The following is a 15,660-nucleotide window of genomic DNA, read 5'->3' as shown; positions in this document are numbered from 1 at the left end:
CCCAGACAGAATAACCGAGAGGCATTTTGTATATACCATAACCAACAGCTTCCTCACCTAATGACCAATCAATTGGTGATGAGCCTCTCTATCCTTAGCTGGTTTGGTACTTGGGCCATCAGACACAGAATGTAGCCGTGGCTCTTTCTCAATATTTTTCCAGCTTGGTAGAGCCTGTCAGAACATGTATTCTACTGGTTTAGCCTTTGAGAATCCAGGATTACCTCCATGCCATAAAATAACATTGAATAACTCATAGCAGAAGACACGTGTAAATTGTGTAAATTCAAGTATTTTACACAATTAAATGAAAAAATAAGTACCTAAAGTCATAGAATTACATGACAGGGTAGAATCACATGAAATCATCTAACCTTTCCTATTTGTAAACTCTTAACTTTCAAGAAGGCATTTAAAAATTCTTTTCTTGAACATTTTCAGGAAGGAAGAGCAAAACATAAGGGCTTAGAAAAAATTTTACACTAATTTCTCAACTCAGAGAATTCTGAATAACTTCAAAATTTATAAATGTAGCTGGCTAAGATGTCTAAATAAGAAAAATAAATAAAATAAATCATAGTAACCACACCAAATCATTCATACTATTTAATTATAAAACTTATCTTCAAGACATTAAAATAATAAAAGATTAAAATTTGTCATATATATCTGAATTGCCACTTCCATAGACATTGCATAATGTTATTTTATTTAAAAATGATTGCTAAAGAATTGCTGATACTTAGGTGGTCAGAGGAAATTTCTTCTCTCAGGTACTAGTAGGACTGTACAGATGCAGTCAGGTAATTTTTTGCATTTAATGACCTAAAATTGGGAAGAAAGAGACATTTAATTTTTAAATACATGCAGATCATAACAGCAGATACACCTTTTTACTTGAAAAAATATTTTCAAGTTTTCAATCTCCTTTCAAGTTTTCTGCATTTTTATGACAAATTTATTCCACTAAATTCAAAACAAAGTATTTTATCTTCATTATGTAAACCCAATTAATTAGAAAAAATGAAGGCCTATTTTAGGCTTTAAGGACACAAATTTTGGACCACAGATTCTAATGCTATTGTTTTGGGATTTGTTAACTTAAAAGGTTTTAAAAATACATAAAAATAAATAATACATAAAATATATATATACATAATATAAAAATACATTAAAAATACATAATTCTAGGTTGGCAAAATGTTCATAAAATCTTGAAATCAAACAGAATTCAGTGAGTTGAAAATTATGACAGTGTAATATAACAAGAATGAGTACAGTGACCTGGGAGACCTGACTTGGAGCTCTGGGCTGCTGCTTAAAAACTATCATGAGGAAGTATCGACTTCCTCATTTTTAAAATAAGAATAATCCTATTTGTAGTGCCTACCTTACAGGGTTGTGCTTTGTAAGCATATACAATATATATAAACATATATATGTACTTTGTAAACATATATAATAAACAGCATATGTGAGCAGCTAATTTATTTGATTTGACAGCTAATTAAAAGAGAAAATAAATTTTTTGCTTTCCAGAGAGAAGGCAGCAACTTCTTCCTCCCCACACTGATAACATAGTGTGTCTTCATACTGTTTTGTTTCTCGAGATTAAAGAACAACAAAAAGAACTCCTGTTTTTACTTTGGAAGAGGCATTACCAATTTAACTGCCTATTTTGTTTTATGAAGGAGAAAATCTGGGCTGAGGGAGACCAAGTGGTTTGTCATTTGTCACCTATCAAAGAACTATTGGGTGAAATTCCAGGATTCCCCCCTTTCTTACCAAGGCTACATGGTCTCTCTTCTATAGAGACAGTGACCAAGTCACAAATGGCTTGTATTCTGACAGTCTGTTAACAGGATCAAGAGCTGGCAGGGGGCTCAACTATTTGAAAAGTTATCTCATGGAAGCAAGCTTGCCAGACCCCAGAGAAAAGGACTAGGAGCCCTGGGCAAAAGTTGCAAATATACAAATTTCAGCTACATATGAAACAAAACATCCTAAAATTCAAATTGAAACAAGCTGCCTCAGGAGGCACTGGGTTCCTTCTTTGGGAGTGCTGGTAAATGTTTAACAACAGGCTCCCCCTCCCCCCCCCTCCAAAAGCAATGATGCCTTTGTTTTTGGCTTTAGTTCTGACATTAAATTTACAAGGTCATGCCACACACAGGATTATAAATTTAGAGCTGGAAAGGACCTCAGAAGCCCTGTAGTCCAATGCTTGTCATTCTATAGTTCAGGAAACTGAGGCCCAGGGGAATTAAATGAGTTGTCTGAGACCACACAGGTACTAAGCATCAGAGGAAGGATTTGAACCCAGGACTTCTTTTGTATTCATACTTAGTTGCCTACACTTTCTTCCACATTCTCTCTTTTGGACATCTTTGAAAAGTATGAACTGGTTGATGCTTTGTTGCCACCACAACAGTCTCATTAGATAGTTCTACTTCATTTGTGCTTGTATTATCAGAATTCTGTTCTTGAAAAATCTGCCTTCCCTCTTGAGCAATCTTTCCTGGAAAGCATAGGCCAGGGTGGGGAACTTGCGGCCTCTATCCACTCTATTCGCTATGTCACCGAGCTGCCCCCACCCCATATGGTAGTACAGTTATTTTTGTGGTATAGTAGAAAAAGAATTGCATTTGGACTTTTGGGACCTTGGGGAAATTTCAGCCTCCTCAGGACTCTGTTTCTTTGTCTGTAAAATAAAAAAGTTGTAGTCTAAGGGCCCTTTCAGCTTTAAATACTATGAGTCCATAAAATAAACAGGCAGAAAGAAGGGAGATAAATAATCTAACTTCGTGAGGGATAGCTTCCACAAAATTCAGAAAGAAGCCTTCTGAATCTAATTTAGATTCTGAACACCTAAGAACCTACCTCTTTGTTTTGTTAAATGTTCAACACATTAAGTTGATTTTCGAATAGTATCTCTAATCAATCTATCTCTAATGCTATGTTTTCATGGAAAATTATTACAGAAGTACTGATAGAAAATATAATTTTGTACTTTTATGTTATCCATGAATGACAATTTCTCAGAACAAAACTCAATGATAACACTTGAAAAAGAATTATATGTTGCTTGGCTATAGAAAGCCTTTAATGAATGCTAATAAAGTATTTTTACTTTGCCCTGAAATCACAGCTAAGTAAGAAGAATAGTTTAGTAGAGTCAACTTAACCTCAATCAATCAAGGATTGCAAGACACCGAATGGTTCTAACTTTTGTAGGGGGTGGGGTGCAAGAATGGAGATTTTAAAATGGCAAAGATATATCACCCACCCTTTTCAGCACAGGAGGGAAAATCATCATTAAGAGCCTATACAACATGAACATTCTGAGGAATACTTAAAAACAATTTAGTGTGGACTAATGAGTTAAATTTCCACTCAAGTTCTATTCTGTGCTTCATTACAGCATGGAAAGGACCTTCAGTTGTCAAAAGCTATGGCAGTGTAAAAGTAAGCTCTAACAGGTTCTATCAAGCTGGGAAGAGGGCTGGCAACTGAGCACTTGTCTGCTGTCCAAGCATCAGTCTAGATAAGTTTGAAGAGGCTCATAGATAATCAGGGTGGCAACACAGAGGTGAATTGTGTGGCTGAGTATATTCTGAGACGGTTTACTAAGTTTTAAGAAGATTGCAATCTGCATGGGTGGGCACACCCTGAGGTGAATATGAGTAAATGAGCTCTACTTAGGCAGCTGGGGCACAGCAGACAGAGAGGCAGTCTAGAAGGCAGGAAGACCTGGATTCAAGTTCCACCTCTGATTCCTATGTAAATTTACTTGACCTCTCAGTGCCCAAGATTTTTTAAATGAGAAGTTGCAGAGGAGAGGCTGATTTCATCAGTAGAGTGAGTTTCCATACCCGGAGTTCTAAAAATTAAATCATAGGTCCAATCCAAAAGAAACCAAAACAAAAAATAAAAAGCTATTCTTACTTTTTGACATTGGCAGATATTATACTTGAAACTGGCCGGCTCTTTGGTCCACTGCTTGGATGGAAAATCCTGTCTGTTTTAGTGACAACTTTATCCGCAATTTTTCTCCCATATAGGTCATTGCTATATGGAGGGAAAGGGTCGAATGTTCCTGCTTTCATACCACCTGCCTATAAAAGTTTTAGATATAAACATTTTACAGATGTTCTAAATGCAATTGTCCTTATACATAGTCAGGGCACACTGAATAGAATTAAGGTGCCTCACTAAACGACTACAGATACTCACCAGCTCCACTATAAACACATTCCCTTTGGTCAAGGATTTGGAGCTCAGGAAGCCCACTATTAAAATACTTTCCTGACATTTCAATGAAGCTATGATCTCACTAATGTGAGCTCTACCTCCAAGGATAGAGACTGCAAACCCCTAATGCCTTCTCATCCTGTGGGAATCTGACCCATATCATCCCTTCAGTCCTCCACAGAATCCAATATGCTGGATCCCTTCATCTAGATCTCTTGACCTGGATACAAGTGTAGCACATGGGAAGGCAATAAACATTTATTAAGCATGTACTGCTGGCCTGTGCTAAGCACTCTGCAAAAGTTATCTCATCTATTGTGCCATCCTTACCCTTCTCTCTCACTAAGTGACTGGGCTCCCTACTTTTTGGGCCATGTGTATCATTGACGATGCTCTTTATGCCTTTCTTGGTAATAAGTTGCAGTGTACTTGCAACCTACCACTGCCCTACGGGCAACCCACAACTTTAATTCTTGAGAGGCCATGGCATTCCACAACTAACAGACTGATGTTAAAAAAAAAGAAGGAAAAGAAAGAATGGTCCTCATTTCCGAGAGAAGCCTGAAGGCCTTAAGACCACTTTGTAATTTCCCAAATGAAATGCAGCATAGTTTTCTCCTGCTGTTCAATTTTACACCTAGTTTATATTGTCCATTTACAATATCAGCCCAAGGTATAGGTACCATATCTATGAGCTGTCCATCTACTTATATATTAGGGTCTGAACATTAGGCATTCTTTGTTTAGTTGTTTCTTTCTTGTGTGTATGTATAGTTAGGCTGGATTCTTTTATCTAATTTAGGAAGTTCTGCAGTATTCCAGAGGAAAATCTCTAGATTTGTAGTCAAAAGGACCTTAGTTCAAATCCTGTCTTTGCTCCTTCTAACCTCTGTGACCCTGGACAAGACACATAACCTCTCTAGGCCTTGGTTTTCTCACCTGTAAAATGAAAGAGTGGGATTAGCTGACCTCTTTCAGTTCTGATGCTGTGAATGTGAGTGATCTCTGATTTGTAAACAGCAGCACCTTGGGAACCTCACCACCTACAGGGAACATCTCCTCCATCTGAACACCCAACTGCCCAGGACGGTAGCAAACAACACTAATAAACACATTCTTCATGGGTTTAGGCCTAATTGAAGGATTTGCTGAACAAAGTGATCTCTATTATCATATCTTTTAAGGAACCTTGAATGAGTTTAAATCATCAATGTTGCCCTTGGCAACTATACCTTTTCACTTTCATAGAAATCAAATGTATACTGCCTAACATCGTTTATAAGCTCTTTTTGTATCCTTGTCATGACAACTGATATGAGTTAAACTTCATAAGGAAACACTGAAAATCTATATCAATGTCTGTTTTTTTCTTAATTCATCTCTCAGTTCAGGAGTATCAATAACTTGTTTATGTAGGTCTGTCTACAGATGGTATATTCTCTTATTTTTATTTTATTCTAATTTTTTTGATTAGAAATAATTCCTTTATCGTTAGCCAATAAATTCCTGTCAGAATTTAATCAATTTCATTTTTGGGATGGTATTTAATCCTTGCCTTCCTGACTCTATTTTTTGAGTAAAGCATTCATCATGTATAGGCATGAGGTTTCTATACATTTCTGTCATTTCTTACACCTAAACAATGTTTTCCAATATATTTGTCACCATCAGCCCCTTGGCCTAACTTTGCAATGAAGTAATTGAGTATTAAAGTGTATATGGATTTAATTTGGAAAATCTTTTTTAGTTCTTCCCGGAATTTATCTATTTCCTCATTCTTCACTACAGAAGCTGGCACATAAGCGACAATTATTTTCATGGGAGTCTTTTTGAAACTGTTTATCATGGCCACTGCAATACAAAATGACCAAGAGTCACATGAAATAGTTTCTTTTTGCCTTTAGATATAAAATAAAGCCAACTCAGCCAATTCCTTCATTTGTCTAAGAACCATTGAACCATCTTTCCATTTAGGAAAACTTCCATTTGTCTCCCAGTTTTAAAAACAATAAGAATGTCATGGTAGATATGATTCTAGGGCTATGGGCTGGACCTATGATTTCACTGGTACTGGGGATTTCCCTATGAGAAACTCCTCCTCTCAAAGCAGACTGGCACCTTCTCTTGCAACTTGTAGTCTTAGAGAGTGCCCTAGGGCTGAGAAATTTAAGGCCTTGCCCAGGAGCACACAGCCAATATGTGTCAGGGACAGGACTTGAAACTGGATATCCTTGGCTTCAAGGCCAGCTCTCTAGCCACTAGAATATAGATGCCACAATCAGTCATTAACAGCTTGGTAGGGGTTGGTTTCAGAAAGCCAGTCATCTAAGTAAGGACTTAAGGAAAATGGGAAAAAGACAATGTAGTTTGGCTAGAAGGGTGAAAATTAGGTCCAGAGCATGAAGTGTTGTCTTAAAAGTACTAGGGGAAAAAGATGTCATAGGGAATGGTTTATAGGCCACACAGTATGCTTGCAAAGATTTGGGGTAGGTGAATGCTACAAAGAGGAAAGCGAAGATAGAGGAGAAGTTGAAAGTAAAGGAGACAAATTTCACTTGCTTAATGGAAGTCAATCCAAACATATACCAATACCTATTCAAATAACTGACTGAATTCTTCACTCGCTGGATTGGACATATTGGCTTCATTGTATATAAAGTCACCGAGGTGATTCTAGGAGATCATAAGATCATAGAATTAGAGCTCGAGAGAACCTTAGAGACAGATCATTGAGTTCAGTCCCTTCTTTTTCTGTTGTTTTTTTTTTTTTTTGAGGAAGGAAGGCAGGGCAATTGGGGTTAAGTGACTTGCCCAAGGTCACAAGGCTAGTATGGCAAGTGTCTGAGGCCAAATTTGAACTCAGGTCCTCCTGACTCCAGGGCCAGTGCTCTACTCACTGTGCCACCTAGCTGGCCCTAGTGCAGTCCCTTCTTGATAGTTGAGTCCTGCTGACTAATTAAACCAGGTGCCCTTTCTCTGATAATGAAATCAACATGATAGTTTTCCTACAGAAACATTTGGTCTGGTTAAGAATCAATTTTCTAAAATAAATACAGAAATTACTAATCAAGCTAGTATGCTGGTTCTGGAATATGGGTTTTAATGGGCTGCTTTGAATTTTAAAGAATATTTAAAAAATCATTGTTTTTTTAATTTCTTGTCACTCTTAAAAAAATAAAAACTAAGGGACGTTGGGACTCTCTACAACATATAAAATTAATATATTTTTTACAAACATTGTAGAATAGTATGGCTGGTGGAAACCCTGAGCACCATTTACTTCATTCACCTGCTTTCAAAAGGATTGAACCTAAACCACGCCGAACAGATGCCTGTCTTTTTTTACATATATCTTCAGGAGAGTAGAACCTAATATTTTCTGATGTGTATATATATATATATATATAAATTAATTAATTAATGAATAAATAAATAAATAGATGTGTGTGTGTGTGTGTGTGTATATATACACACACACACTCAATATATTTATTCATTTAAATTATACTAAATTTCTTTTACCCCAACCATCTCTTTTGAATTCTGGCTGCTGTAAGAATATCTAACCTATTTCTTATTTTTCCTATCTGGCTTATTTGTAACTATAAATTTACCTTTTTAGGAGGAGAAGGTGGCTTAAAAGGTGTTCCAATTGCTTTTGGATGCTCTGGTTTCTTAAGTGGTGGCAAAGTTTTTTCAAAGGAATAAGGATTACTATCAAAATAATCTTTTGGAAAGAGATTTAACTTGAACGGTGTTCCTTTAACTAACCGATGGTGATCCTCGGTTTCTTTCTGTAAATTAAGTAGTGGTAAAAGTTCATAAATTTGGAATTTCCCTTCACAAATTATTAAAATCAGAAGAAAAGCACCTTGGATTCAAGATTAAGTAGAAGGGTATTTTTTTTAGAAGTTAACAGGTTCTCAGAGTATGGTTCAGGAGCCTTTCAGGGTCCCCAAGTCCCTTGATCTGAATGTCAAAACTATTTTCACAAAAGTACTCTAATATTGTAATGCCAGGACATTTCAATTTCTAATAATTAAATTCTAAAATATCAATAGTGATACACACATAAACAATAGCTCTTTGAGGGGGTCCTCAGTAATTTTTAAGAATACAAAGAAAATAAGCAAAAAGTTTGGGAACTACTGATCTAGACTACAATAGCTGAAAGGACCTCAGAGTCCAATGAGTTCAGTCCAATGAATATGCCATCTGATCAGTAATTCTCTCAAAAGTATCAATGACAAGTGGTCATCTAATCTTTACTCAAATACCTTCAAAGTGTTCAACTCAGGGTCTTATAGGGAAGTCCTTTCTATGCTTTGAAAACTCGTAATTGTTTTTTCTTGTATTAAGCTAATCTCTGTGTCCCCAAAGCTTCAATCCACTGATTCTAGTTCTGCCCTCCTGGGAGGGCATGACAACCATGTCCACTAGCTTTTCCACCTAACTTCAAGAGAGAGCTAATCATGTTAAACAACCTAATAAAATTTCAGAATTAGAAGGAATGTCAGTAACTATGTGGTCCAATGAATACTTAAGAAGAATTTTTACTTTCTACTTCTATTCTCCCTACAATATACCTGACTGATGGTCTTTGCTCGAAGACCTCCAAAGACAGGGAAGCCACCACTTCCTGAAGCAGCCCATTCCACTCTTGGATGGCTCAAATTGTTAGGAAATTTCTCCTTATATCAAGCCTAATTTTGCCTTATTTCAAGTTCTACAACTTTTTCCTAATTCTGTCCTCCAGAGTCAGAGTAGAACAAGTCCAATCATTCTTCTACATGACAATTCTTCAAATATTTGAAGAGTGCTATCAAATCTCTCTCTGAGTCTTCCCTTCTTCAGGCTAAATATCCCCAGTTCCTTCAACCATTTCTTATATGGAATGAACTCGAGGCTTTTTAGCATCCTGGTTATTCTTCTCTAGATACCCTCCATCATAACAATGGGCTTAAAATGTCACCCAGACCCAAACACAACACTCCAGATGTAGAATACAAAAGGACTATGGTTTCCGTATTCCTGGATGCTTGTCTCTTAATGCAGCTTAAGATTACATTAGTTTTTTGACTGTCATAGTACCCTTTTGACAGAAATTGAGCTTTTCAGTCAACTAAAATACCCATGATTTCTTTCAGCTGAAATATTATCTAGCCATGACTTCCACATCCTGTGCTGAATTGTAATTTTTTAACTCAAGTATAAGATTCAACATTTCTCTCCTTTAAATTTCATCTTAATTAGATTCAACCCAACATTCTAGCATGTCAGGATCTTTTTGGATCTCAATGTTGTTATCCAATTGGATGCTATCCCTCTCAACTTTGAATCACTGGCACAGTTGATAATATCATCTTATTCAATGACAAAAAAATGCTGACAAAGATAAATCCTTGTAGCACTTAACTAGACCTTTCCCTCTGGGCTGGTATCTTTCTATTGATCTCTTCAAGAAACCTCCTTCTGTTTTGTTGCTGCTCATTCACATGGTTCTGAATCTATCTCCATTTTGAAGGTGGACATATTTCTCCATGTTGACCACTGGGGTAACATGAAAATCTGCTAAATACTTCACTGAAATCTAGGTATACCATGCCTACTGCATCCCCTTGTTTGACTCTGACAAAAAAATGGAAATTAGGTTAGTCTGGTATGGCTTGTTATTAATGAATCACCCAGGTTCTTAATGATTCCTGCTTCTCGTTCTAAAGGCTTATTTTAAAATCCCTTTACTAAATATGTTCTAGAATCTTGACAGGAATTGAAGTAAAGCTCAGTGGCCAATAATGACTCTGCCTTCTTCCATTTTTGAAAATCCCTTGTCCTTCCTGGTCTTGCTGTACTTTTCCCATTCTTAAAGGTCTTTTTAAAGATCACCAACAATCAGCTCTGCCTGTTTTGGTGACTTAACCTCTTATTACCTCCTTTCATCTTTGCTTTCAGTTTCCCACTGAACATTTTGCTTCTATCCTGCCCAGAGTGCTAAGCAATCAATAATTATAGAGATAATTAGTTTAAAGGACAAGGAGAAAGTAAGTACATAATTAGATCTAATTAGATAATTGGATTCCAGCTTTCAGAATGTCTGCTCATTGGGCTAGGACATAGAAGGAATGTACTAATTTGCAAAGGCTTTTGGAAAACTAACCTATAAATAGATACATCCGACACAGCTACAAAGGTTTGACAAAAAATTACCAAAAACAGGACAAAGGAGTAAGAATTGGTCTCTAGTCTAAAAAATATGAGAGTGCTGGAGGAATACATCTCTATTCTCCAGATTATTGGAAGGAATGAAGTGGGCTTTGAAAGACTGGAAGAAATGCTTCAAGGAGAAAAAAATGGATATGAAAAAGGAGGGAACATGTCAGGAAATTGGAGAATGTCAAGAAGGGAAGAAGGACCTTTGACTATTTGAAGGTAAGTAATAGCTTTTCTGATGAGAGGTGGGAGCAGTATTATCTGCTGCAAGGAATGATAATGTACATCCACAGGCACCATCCAATAATGGTTAGAAGACAGGACACTTTGTGGCAATTGGTGACTTCTACTGAGAGATTCCTGAGACAGCCATTTGTAGCCCTGACATAAACAACAGAGAGGTCAGCTGTTTGGCTGGGGCATGACTGAGGTTATGATAGGCAGCCTCTCAAGATTTGTCAGACCTTAAGACCACTACCCACTCCTAGAGATTCATATGGGGACAAATGATACCACAAGGAACAGGGAAAACATTGCTAAATGTTGTGAAGTCCTGAAGCAAAAATTGAGGATGTGAAGGGCATAAATGGTATTTTCATTACACTTCTAACTGAAGGTAGGGGATTCAGGAGAGAGATTAGATGCAGAATGGGAAGAGATCTAGACTTCTTGCTCTTATAAGCCCCCATGGCACTTTGTACTTTTTCCTAGTACAGGAATTCATTAGAAAAGTTAATGAAAATAAAAATGATTTTTTTCCTATCCAACTTCAAAGACCCCCTGAAATCTTTTCCTTGACCTCTTTGCAGTCTGTGGACGCCAGGTTAAATATACTTGTCTTAGTGCTTATCCTATTCTGCTTTGTATTATATCCATATCTACACATCTTAGCTCCCCTACTAGATTCTAAGTTCCAAAAAAGTAGGGACTATGTTTTATACTTCTTTTTTATTCCTCCATAACATCTAGCATGAAGGCATTCAAATTTTTTTAATGAATGGAATAAATGAATGAATATGCCTATTTATGGATTAACTGGTTTCTGAACTTGATTAAAGGGTTCTAAGTAGATGAAGATACAACATCTGACCTGTAGACAACAAAGATATGGGAGCTCAGGCTCCATTGTGATATTAATCAGAATAATGATGGTGTTCTTTTCTAAGACAAAATGGAATTACTGTTGTATGCCATTTAGCAAAGTCAGAATGTAAAACTATAAAAATCTTGCTACAGGGAGACTAAAGCACACCAAGTCCATTGAATTCAGTAATGAAAAAGCATTTATTAAGCTACTAACAAAATTACGTTTATGGAAATAATAGTTATGGTAATCCAATCTGAAATGTACCACTTTGAGGGTACTAGGTGATGCAGTGGTTAGAGCAACATTATAGTTCAACTGCACAAAAAAAATGTTAACAGTCCTCACATGGCCACATGGATCTGCCCAAGTTGGTCATGCTTCCCAAATATAAATTGATCTCATTGCCTTTCAGTGTCATTGCAGCACCATTCTAGAAGTATCCTTGTAGCACCGTACATCTCACAATAGGTACAGTGCTTGATTAATTCAGGGCAGCTCAAGTCAAAGGCAACTTTACATTTTCCCTGCTCCCAATTTCTCTGAGTAGTTTGACAGGGCAGGCCATTCAGAATGGCTCTACATGGCTTGCTCAAGCTGAGTGAAGCTCCATCCTTTCATTCATAGGAAGGCTATCTGTCATTATATTTTAAAAACTGAATCTAACAGGATATATGCTGATGTCATGACTATAGTATATTTTAATGTACAGACATTAAATAAACTGACAAGTGTTTCTTCACTTCTCTTTTCCATGGGTATAATCTGTTTTCTACCCATGTCACTCCTATATACAGTACTGGTAGCAACTACCTGGGCTTCTTTGATAGTTCCTAAATGGAAGGTAAGGCCAAAACAGGGCAAGTGGCAGGACAAGCTGGATAAGAGCAGTTAGGATGGAGTTAGAAAGTTTCAAGTATAGCATGGAGTAAAATCAGATCCTTTGAAAGGATGGGGAAAAAAAAAGGTAGTTTGATAAGGACCACAGGGGCAAAGGATTTTAGAGACATGAAAGATCATCTCAATTTACATGTCAGAAAATGAAGGCCCAGAAAAGGACCTTTAAGGTCACACAGGTAGCAAATGGCAGAGCCAGGACTGCAAGGCAGATCTTCTCACCCCATTCTACCTGTTGTCTGAAAATGAGCTAGGGAGTGAAAGAGGTTTTTTTGTTTGTTTTTTGCGTAACTGGATGCCCATCAATCGATGAGAATCTGTATATTATTGTCCAAGAATACACAGGTGGACACAAAATGTATCTAGCAAAATATAATTTAAAAGGGTAAAAATACTGTGAGGACATGAGGCTAAACAAGATAAACCTGAGAGAAGGGGAATTTTCCTAAAAAATTTACCTGAAGATTTACTTTTGCTGTGTCGTAGACATCAACGGAGTGCGAGAGCTGTTTACCTATGGTAATATTTGCGTAGCTATGGAAGAAAAATTAGTAATGGTAATTAAGGTTATTCTAATTTTATGAACGTGATAGACAGCAAAAGCTTGAGGATGAATATTAAGTGTCTTACCCATATCCTGTCCCTTTCTTTCCTGGGTTTGTGAACATATTCTTTCCAGGAGCAACATATTTCTCTTTGGGTTTTACTTGGGCACTGAAGAATGGAATTGGGCCACCTATTGTTCCAAAGTAGCTGCCCAATCCACATCTTAAATGTATTTAAAAAAGAACATTAAGTCAGATATATGCAAAGAAATTTACTTTCCTAACTTTCTAAAGAAAGATGGATAAGCCCTCGATAATCCTAAAATCTTTAATTCTATTTTCCCCTTTAGTAAGTTTTCGGGTGAAGGATGATCGAGTCTTAAGTTATTATTTGGATTTTACTGTGATCATTTAAAATATTTCACACAAGATAAAACACTCATAATCCCCTAGGAAGTTAATATGGTTCCTATTAATAGCACTGACATGAAGATCTTTAAAGCAAAACAGCACAGAAAAATCACAAAGGACCGAAATCTGTTTTCTAGCACTGTATTTTGCATATTCACTCACCAATATAAGTGCCATCTGAAAAAGCTGAACAAATGGTACTTTTGTACTCAACAGTGCTTATCAATGACAGCATCAGTCACTCATATTTGAAACCCTGGTGTTGTCTTTGACTTTTTCTTCTCCCTCACTCCAGATGCCCTGCTGTTTGGTTACCAAGCCCTAATGATTCTGTTAACAATATTCTTGCATCTGCCCATTCCTCTGTATTTCCTATGAACATCACCCTCAAATAGGCTCTGGTTACTACCGTCTATGGATTATTACAATGAACATTACTGCCTTTAATCTGTCCTTTACCCCACAGCCTGACCCACTTTTATACAAAGGGAGGTCTGTTCTTATCTCAGAAGTCTTTAGGAGCCCCTCCCTACTACCTATGAAGTAAGATTTAAGTTCCTTTGCAATGACACTTGAAGACCCTTCAAAATGTGAACTCTAGCTTTCCTGCCCAAATTTTATTTAAAAAAAAGTTTTTAAGCTTTTAAACGTGACAGTTTTTTATAAAACAGACACTTCTGAATGGTCCCTCCTGTAGAACCCTCCTTTGTCAGAAAGAAACAGTAAAACAAAAGCAACACACATGAGAATATTGAGGCACAAAGAGATTAAGTGACTTTGTCACAACGTCTAAACATTTAAGCTCTGATCTTCTTGACTTCAGGCCCACCCCTCTATTGTAGCATTGCCCCAGAGGGAAGAAAACTAAAATCAGCTGTTAGAATTATAACTTCGTTCAGGCAACTGGAATGGCATCAAGGGAGAATAAAAGAGTTCAAGCAGAAGAAAAAGGCAGACCAGAAAGCAGTGGCCATCAAAGCAACAATCTGACTTGCAGTATTTTTCCTTGGCAGTGTCCTTTTCTCAGGAAGGATGCAATGATCATATTTTCTCCTCTATACCCTTCTGTTTGAAACAGTACACTATCCCTCCTCCAAGGGCACCACTTTGGCCCTTAGTCTGTTAGACATGTTGGTATGAAAACCTCCTCAAGGTCTAGGAAGTGAGTGAACTTCTGTGAATTCTTCAAGCCCCTCCCAATCTACAAGACATTCCAAGATTCCAAATACATCTTCAACTACTCCCCAGGTCTATTAAGCATCTGTGAGAGTCAGGCCAGGACAGGTATAAATCTTGTTCCAGCCATGCTTGCAGGCCAGGAAGCTCTATCATCATCATCATCACCATCACTGATGGTAGACTACAGGATTTATCATTCTTGTCATGAGAATGATCCAGTCAATTTGGATGCTATCAGGTGGTTTCAGGGGGCCAGCCAGACCCAGTCCCTGACATAAAGAGCCTCTCCAAGTGCAAGTGGTAAAGGCACATACAATACAAAGAGGCTTCCATTGCTCCGTTATCTACTGGAAACACTAGTGTTTAAGGACAGAGAGAAACAGCCATAGTGAAGAACACAATTTGCAAGGCAGGGCTTGTCTAGGCTAGACCCATAAACTGAGTTTGTAAAACCTTCTGATGTGGATAACAATCGTTACCAGTTCTTTCAATGAAAGCGGATACAGAATTAGAAGTTCTGTTCCAGGGCTTAACTTCCTTTGACATCTCAAACTAATTGTCAATAGCTCCCTGTATCCTGGCTGTTACAAATATGCCCGTGTCACCCTACCCTCAAAAACCCCTCACTTGATCTATCCTAACTACTGTCCTATATCTCTTTTCCCTCTTGTGAATAAATTCCTTGAGAAGGCCATCTACAGGGTGTCCCTAAAGTCTGGACACAGGAAAATTGATGGCAATGTGGAGTTATTGCATCAAGTTCATGTGAATCTTGCAAAGCACATCAACCTTTGCATCACAAATGATGGAAATCATATTGAAGATGTTATTTGTTAATATTCTGATTAAATAAAATCTTGAAAATATGCATTTTTTTCCTATGTGTCCAGACTTTAGGGACACCTGTATAGTAGGTGCATCTACCTCCTTTCTTCTCACTCTTAACTCTGCAGTCCGGCTTGCAACCTCACCTTTCAATTCTAAGTGCTTTCTCTATTCTTGGAATCACCAAAACCAGTGGCATTTTTCCAGTCATCTTTCTTGACCTTTCTGCAGCCTCTTCTCCTCGATACTTTTTTCTAT

At 37.2% G+C, this 15,660-nt stretch overlaps 1 protein-coding gene across 1 annotated transcript in view; it reads right to left on the bottom strand.

Annotated features, from left to right (window-relative positions):
* Nucleotides 1-672: 672 nt before the first annotated feature.
* Nucleotides 673-15,660, bottom strand: part of C6H4orf47 (chromosome 6 C4orf47 homolog) — a 52,199-nt gene continuing 37,211 nt past the window's right edge. Inside the window, exons 4-8 of the mRNA XM_036763619.1 lie at nucleotides 13,073-13,210; nucleotides 12,901-12,976; nucleotides 7,866-8,045; nucleotides 3,946-4,115; nucleotides 673-825 (exon numbers count right to left, since the gene is read on the bottom strand). Of these exons, the coding sequence (XP_036619514.1) occupies nucleotides 777-825; nucleotides 3,946-4,115; nucleotides 7,866-8,045; nucleotides 12,901-12,976; nucleotides 13,073-13,210 (613 nt within the window). The 3' untranslated portion in view covers nucleotides 673-776. The remainder of the gene's footprint in view (nucleotides 826-3,945; nucleotides 4,116-7,865; nucleotides 8,046-12,900; nucleotides 12,977-13,072; nucleotides 13,211-15,660) is intronic.

The sequence above is a fragment of the Trichosurus vulpecula genome, chromosome 6 (assembly GCF_011100635.1).
Source record: "Trichosurus vulpecula isolate mTriVul1 chromosome 6, mTriVul1.pri, whole genome shotgun sequence".
In the NCBI taxonomy this organism is placed as follows: domain Eukaryota; kingdom Metazoa; phylum Chordata; class Mammalia; order Diprotodontia; family Phalangeridae; genus Trichosurus; species Trichosurus vulpecula.
Note: the sequence above shows the minus strand (reverse complement) of the source record. Positions and strands in the feature narration are given on the sequence as shown.